Source organism: Hyla sarda, unplaced genomic scaffold, assembly GCF_029499605.1.
Source record: "Hyla sarda isolate aHylSar1 unplaced genomic scaffold, aHylSar1.hap1 scaffold_357, whole genome shotgun sequence".
Taxonomy (NCBI): domain Eukaryota; kingdom Metazoa; phylum Chordata; class Amphibia; order Anura; family Hylidae; genus Hyla; species Hyla sarda.
The window spans coordinates 250,603-258,681 of NW_026610339.1; the positions used below are offsets into that span (position 1 = coordinate 250,603).

General features: G+C 44.0%; 1 protein-coding gene across 1 annotated transcript; it reads right to left on the bottom strand.

Annotated features, from left to right (window-relative positions):
* Positions 1 to 212: 212 nt before the first annotated feature.
* LOC130331777 (cathelicidin-related antimicrobial peptide Bf-CRAMP-like) lies at positions 213 to 7,330 on the bottom strand (the record flags this gene model as incomplete). Its single annotated transcript, XM_056553719.1, has 4 exons — positions 213 to 653; positions 1,586 to 1,663; positions 4,673 to 4,774; positions 7,000 to 7,330. Coding segments are annotated over 4 exons (820 nt in total), but the record flags the coding sequence as incomplete, so codon positions are not given.
* Between the last annotated feature and the right edge of the window lie 749 nt (positions 7,331 to 8,079).

An 8,079-nucleotide genomic window follows, 5' to 3' on the forward strand; every position in this document is an offset into this window, starting at 1 on the left:
ACACAGAGACACTACATTTCTGTCAGTCTGCAGTCACCACTAGGGGCAGCTCTGAAGCCTCCTGCATACAACCACCAATGACTACACATTCTGCAGTGAGCTCCCCCTAGAGGTAGCTGCAGGCAGAGGAAATTATTGCTTTTTCTACGCAGGAGGTTTGGAGCTGTGTACCAGGAAAGCTCTGACCACTATAAAGTAATGATCTTCAGAAACGAATCAGTTCAGGATGTTAAATCTGTTTATTAAAAATGGTGGACAATGGACATCTAAGAGACTGGTCCAAGAAATGACTCCATGTAACCTACGACTGATAATAATGTGTTGTATGTGGAGGAGGCGCCATCTTACTTTTTCGGTAGTAATTCAAAGAAACATTCAAAGCAAAGAAATCTTCCAAGAAACTGTCCTGGCTGCGTCCTCCTCCTGGTGGGTTCTGGCGCAGGACGTTCGCCGTGAGTATCTTCAGTTTTTGATGCCAGTAATTCATCTATGATTTTTTTATCTTCTCCGTCTTCTTCTAGAAAGATCTTCTCGTTGTCATCCATGATTATGACGTGGTCCTCATAATAGACCTCATCTTCTGGTTGGTCGGTATAGTCATATGCTTGGCTTCCGGGCTTTTCCATGAATCCGCTCCCCGGGTCTTTCTTTGTCTTGTCATAAAAGAGAAAAAACACAAACTTTATAAAGGAACAGAATATTTAGTGAATTCTTCCACCCAACACTGCTGAGTGGATAAGATAGCAGCCAGGGTTATAGTGAAGGCCTCTAGGCTCCTCCTCTAAGCAATATGAGAGAGACCCCTGAGAAACAATTGCTTATAAAAAAAAAAAGTACTATGTCTATATGTACTATGGGGGAGATCTATCAAAACCTGTGCAGAGGAAAATTTGCCCAGTTGCCCATAGCAACCAATCAGATCACTTCTTTCATTTTGCAGAAGCCTTGTTAGAAATGAAAGAAGCGATCTGATTGGTTGCTATGGGCAACTGGACAAATTTTCCTCTGCACAGGTTTTGATAAATCTCCCCCTTTGTCCATATGCCTTATCTTCAAAATAAACCCCTCTAAGGACTCCTCTGCCCTTGTAACATATAATTATAATTATGTTTCTACCAATTTAGATTTAGAATTAAATAATTTTTCATGGTTATAAATTCAAGACTATGATGGTGTTTGGAAGGACTATATGAAAGTGTCATGTAGATAGTTGGGGAAAGTGAGTGACAACTGCATATTAAAGCTCAGAGCAGAATTTATAACTTGTCTGCACTCCTCAGGGGCGGGGCTACTGGTGTCTACATTATAACTACTGGGTAACAGTTATAAATGTAGTACTATGATGGTGTTTGGAAGGGCAATATACAATGTATAGTGAGAACTGCAGTATTTAAGCTCAGAGGAGGATTTATGACTTGTACAGCAATCCTCAGGGGCGGGGCTTCAGAGGATTTCATTATAACAACTGGGTTCAAGGAGGAGCATAGTGTTGGCTATTCTCCACTTTAACAGTGAATGAGATGGGTCCTACTGACTGACATGGGCCTATGAGTTTATACTTACCAATAAAAGACATGGAACTTACCTCTGGAGAAATGGTGGAGCAGACGACCGAATATCTCTTCTCCTGGTTGTTCTTTAATGCGATACACTTCTTCTCCAGCTGAATATATGTAAAGCAAGGGAAGAAAAAAAAAATATATATATAGAGAGAGAGAGAGAGAGAGAGAGAGAGAGAGAGAGAGAGAGAGAGATGCAAATCAAAAAATGTTGCAGTATCTTTTAATAGTAATAACCTTTTTTTATTGGACTAACAGAATTTTGTAGAGAAGCTTTCGGGATTCCTCCTGTAACGGACCGTTTCAGCAGACAAGGGGTTAAAATCCGTTTAGGCGATAATCCCCTTTTCACAGACAGGCACAGCTACTGTAAAATCACCAAAACTCACGAATTGGATATAAGTGAATGCACCAAACTCCCGAACTGCATACAAGGGAATAAGGTAGCTCTCCAAACTCCCGAACTGGAACCTCACGAATCGCTGCTAACAGACAAACAGGAAAAGCTCCCAAGCGGCTCACACTCCTGGCAGTCAGTCCCTCTCAGCATACAGTGAATCCCCCCAAGAACGAGACAAGGCTCCGTGTTGAGGGTCAAGCAGTGGTCTGACTTTAATGGGGCTACCTGCCCGGTATTTATGCAGGTCTCCACCAGGTGGACACTCCCCTAGGGGACCTGATGGAAGACTGTAGAACATAGTGGACAGTAGCCAATCGCAGTGGCTTCAACATAAGCCCTTCCCACTTTACCCATACCTCCCTCCTCTCTATCCCCCAGACAACTGGGAAGAAATCCAATTATCTTCCAGGACGAAGAAATCCAATTATCTCCCAGGATGAAGAAATTCAATTATCTCCCAGGACGAAGAAATCCAATTATCTCCCAGGGATAGAGGCAGACTCCATTGAGCACATGGTTGCAAAAAGACATAAAACTACACAATGCCACAATTACTACATAAAACATATACATGCAACATATCCCCAGATAGCTTAGGACTGGGCGCACATGATCACATGGTTCTCAGACCACACACATACAGTTCATTTGCCATGGAGCTGAAGTCTTTCCCATAGTCTTTCATTATATGAATGGGCCCCATGGCATAGCTATCTGGGGTGTCACCGCTCACACAGGGCAAGTACTGAATGACTCCACTGTATTTAAAGGGCCAGAATGAGTGGCATACACTCTGGTGTGGCTGAATACTGTTTTTAAAGGGCCCAATCCCCCAGGGCCATAGTCCAAATGCAGCATGCGGGCAACCAGGCTTCTCCAATGCAATGTGGCCAGATTGGTCTCGTTACACCTCCAAGTCCAAAGCAAATCTAAGCTGCATATTTGTGAGATGTAACCTGTGTCTTCTACTTGTGAGATTAGATTTGCTTTGGACTTGATAAAGGGAGGAATCCCGAAACCTTGTCTACAAAATTCTGTTAGTCCAATAAAAAAGGTTATTACAAGATACTGCAACATTTTATGATCTGCATCACTGGACTAATACAGCTACTCAAATCTATATATATAAAACTCAACGTGTGTATGTATGTGTATATATATGTGTATATATGTGTGTTCCACAAAAACTTTCAAACGGCTAAAGATATTAACATGAAACTTGGTCACATGTTACTTATATGTCACCAACAAACATAGGATAGGTGATTTAACCCTTACTCACCCCCATTTTCCAGGCGCAGGGTTTTTGTTTAAAGTCCCATACAAGTCTATGGGGATATATGTTACTGCATAACTTCCAAACGGCTGGAGATATTTCCATAATACTTGGTCACATGTTACTTATATGTCCACTTAAAATATAGGATAGTTAATTTAACCCTTAACTACCCCCATTTGTGAGGGTCGGGGTTTTTGTTTAAAGTCCCATGCAAATCAGTGGGAAATGTATGTTCCCACATAACTTCTGTACGGCTGGAGATATTTCAATACCTGGTCACATGTTACAGGTCGGGATAGGAGGACGGGATAGGAGGTTGGGATGGGAGGTCGGGATAGGAGGTTAGGATAGGACGACGGGATAGGAGGTCGGGATAGGAGGTCTGGATAGGAGGTTGGGATAGAAGGTCGAGATATGAGGACGGGAAAGGAGGTCGGGATAGTAGGATGGGATAGGAGGTCGAGATAGGATGAGAAAGGATGGGATAGGAGGTCGAGATAGGAGGTCGAGATATGAGGACGGGAAAGGAGGACGGGAAAGGAGGACGGGATAGGAGGTCAGGATAGGAGGTCGGGATGGGAGGTCGAAATAGGATGGGATAGGAGGTCGAGATAGGAGGTCGAGATATGAGGATGGGAAAGGAGGACGGGATAGGAGGACGGGATAGGAGGACGGGATAGGAGGTCGGGATAGGAGGTTGAGATAGGAGGTCAGGATAGGAGGTCGGGATAGGAGCTCGAGATTGGAGGACGGGATAGGAGATCGGGATATGAGATCGGGATAGGAGGTCGAGATAGGAGGACGGGATAGGAGGTCGAGATAGGAGGACGGGATAGGAGGACGGGATAGGAGGTCGAGATAGGAGGACGGGATAGGAGGACGGGATAGGAGGATGGGATAGGAGGACGGGATAGGAGGACGAGATAGGAGGTCAGGATAGGAGGACGGGACAGGAGGACGGGATAGGAGGATCGGATAGGAGATCGGGATAGGAGGACGGGATAGGAGGATGAGATAGGAGGATGGGATAGGAGGACGAGATAGGAGGTCGGGATAGTAGGTCAGGATAGGAGGACAGGATAGGAGGATGGGATAGGAGGACGAGATAGGAGGTCGGGATAGTAGGTCAGGATAGGAGGACGGGATAGGAGGATGGGATAGGAGATCAGGATAGGAGGACGGGATAGGAGGTCAGGATAGGATGTCGGGATATGAGAATGGGATATGGGGTTGGGATTTGACAACAATATATGAGGACGGGATATGAAGTCAAAAGCTTCCTCCTCTGTTTATTTTCCTCCAACAAGCATTGGGAAGGAAAAATCGGGCAACGACGGGTACTTAGCTAGTCATCTATATACACATGTGTGTGTGTGTAAAAGAGTTAAATAAAAAATGTATGAATATAGAAACTCACATAAGATCAGGTCTTACCCCATAAAGTTTAAATTCACAATTTCCGATTGTTCTATTTTCCGATTTCAGACAAACCGTTTCTTTAATGGTGAAATTCACTTGTTTTTGCCCTTTGGGGCCCTGCGATAAAAATTCAAAGAATCAGATGAGCCGTATATGTTATCTTTGCTGACATCATAAGTCACATGGTATGTTTTCCAGATTGAAAGTGACGCAGAGATCAATCGATCGCTGGGATTCGGCTCAAGAAACCCCCTGTGATCAGATGTACATTTTCCCTGCAGCGGCCACTACAGGACAAATGTGGTATTACATGTAAGGGCCGGGTGTATTAGAATCAGGGCCGACAAAGGTGCAACTCACATTGATGCTACATTGTCGAGCCGGCATCGGCACATAAAGCAGATCTTTCCAAGCTGCGGCCATACTACTACTCTGAACATACCCTCAGGGCATGCTGGGATTGGAGTTTGGAATCAGCTGACATAACATTACATTGACATAAGGGGTAGAGCAGTGCTTCCCAGCCTGTGTGCCTCCAGCTGTTGGTTACATTGTGCCAAGATTTAATACATTTTCCATATCTAGACTTGGCATTCAGTGAGAATCTTCATTGTTTTATTTTTTAGTGGAGACAGATCTGTCCTGGTCATGTGACACACATACAGTCATGTGACGCACACACAGCTGCAGGGTTCGGTACAGTTATACACCAACCTATCAGAACTGTGTACTGTGACGCACACACAGCTGTAGGGTTCGGTACAGTTATACACCAACCTATCAGAACTGTGTACTGTGACGCACACACAGCTGCAGGGTTCGGTACAGTTATACACCAACCTATCAGAACTGTGTACTGTGACGCACACACAGCTGCAGGGTTCGGTACAGTTATACACCAACCTATCAGAACTGTGTACTGTGACGCACACACAGCTGCAGGGTTCGGTACAGTTATAGACCAACCTATCAGAACTGTGTACTGTGACGCACACACAGCTGTAGGGTTCGGTACAGTTATAGACCAACCTATCAGAACTGTGTACTGTGACGCACACACAGCTGTAGGGTTCGGTACAGTTATACACCAACCTATCAGAACTGTGTACTGTGACGCACACACAGCTGTAGGGTTCGGTACAGTTATACACCAACCTATCAGAACTGTGTACTGTGACGCACACACAGCTGCAGGGTTCGGTACAGTTATACACCAACCTATCAGAACTGTGTACTGTGACGCACACACAGCTGCAGGGTTCGGTACAGTTATACACCAACCTATCAGAACTGTGTACTGTGACGCACACAAAGCAGAGATCATGGAATCAATGAGGAACTGATGCCGAAAATATATTGGGAAATTTTTGAAGTTATCATCAGACAAAGAACGTTGCAGTTTTCTCAATTAAAAATAAATTTCTTCACACATCCAGGAAACAATTCAACTGGGGAAATCCAGAGAATGGAAAAACTCCGTGTTTAACCAACAACTGATGGATCGGGAGTTTCCCACAAACAGTAACCCATGGGGGCGCTCTCATGTGTAAACAGTCCATGTAAACCAATGTAAAACTATGGCAAAAAAAGAAGTACATAGGCACTCACCCATTAAAACGTCACTTTATTCTTCCATTAAAAAACAAACCCAGGATGGAAAGATGACACCGGCGGCAGCGGTGGGTTTGTTTTTCATGGACCAATAAAAGTCACGTTTTGATGGGTGAGTGCCTTTGTACTTCTTTTTTATTTTTTTATCAAATCAACTGGTGCCAAAAAGTTAAACAGATTTGTAAATTGCTTCTTTATAAAAAAAAAACTTAACCCTTCCAGTGCTTATCAGCTGCTGTATGCTCCACAGGAATTTGTGTAGATCTTTTCTGTCTGACCACAGTGCTCTCTGTTGACAAATCTTTATTTTTATATAATTATTTATTTTTCAAAAATTTTCATAAACATGGTCCTAACATGACAAACAAAGAGAAGCAATGGTAAACAAATCTGTCCATGTCAGGAACTGTCCAGAGTTGGAGCAAATCCCCATAGCAAACCTCTCCTGCTCTTGACAGTTCTTGACATGGACAGAGGTGTCAGCAGAGAGCACTGTGCTCAGACTGGAAAGAACTACAAAACTTCCTGTGGAGCATACAGCAGCTGGCAAGTACTGGAAGGATTAAGATATTTATATAAAAGTAATTTACAAATCTGTAGGACTTTCTGGCACCAATTAATTAAAATAATTTTTTTTCCACAGGAGTATCCTTTCAAGAAAATAGAATAGAATAAAATCTGTGAGTGATCAGCGGCTGATCTCTGAGGATTCTCCGCTGATCAGTACTCACCACCTTGTACTCATACTCATCCTTGTAGAGCGCAAACACCACGTCAGAATGGGATTCTCCATTGTAGAAATCCACAGCCTCAGCTATAAATTGCAATGGGTGGTCTTCAAGAAAGGTTTGGGCTACAGGTCGGCCATGGACCATGGCGGCCAACGTGACTACGAGAAGAACCTTAAAGGAATTCTCCATGCTGCGTCTCTGCTCCCGGCTGGGTGAGTGTCTGCGAGCGGTTCCCTGAGAAGCTTCTGAATGTTCCTCCTGCAGCTTCACGATTGGCACAAACACGATCAGCTTCTTTTCAGAGCTACCTGAGCTTGACCTGCCGTAAGAACTAAACAAAGACGCCCGGCTTACAGATTAAGACATCAGAATTATCCGTCACATGGTTGTCCTTAGCAAATCAACCAAAATATTTGATCTGAATGGAAGACCAAGAAAGCTTACGTTGAAAGAATGCGGAGAGCAGGTGTATGATGAGTAATGGCTTTGGAACCCTGTCAGAGGCGACGTTTTCAAACTTCACCATCTCCTGTAGAAATGAAGCCCTGGGTAAGTCACTCTGTGATGAAACCTTAAAGGGGTAATAGCCATGCTTCGGAAGGATCAGCGCTTTTCTTGGAACTAAATGGCTGTGTTGTGAGTCCACCACAACTCTGCTGCTTTCTTTTTGTGAACTAGCTATTTCCTGTTGGAGTTCCCTTCCTCCAACTACAAGTCCCAGGATCCCTTGTTTGTGGGAACTCACTTTTCTTCCTCCCACACATCACCCCACCCGTTGCAGCACACCTGAGCTCCCTTCCATGCTGTTCTGCTGCTTAAACTGCAACTCTCTGCAGCCCTTTGGAGAATGATCTCCGTACCACCCAACTGTCGTTTCACGAATTAAAGTACATACACGCTCCCTTTCAACACCTGACTAGTGATGTAATGTTTCGGATCACACTGCAACCTGGGAAAACTTAAGACAACCAGACTTATTTTGTATGCTGCTAAAAATAAGCATCGGGGCAAAGATAACATAAGGAATGCAAGATCACCATCAAACACAGGTACTGACACTTTATTATGACCTACACTTAC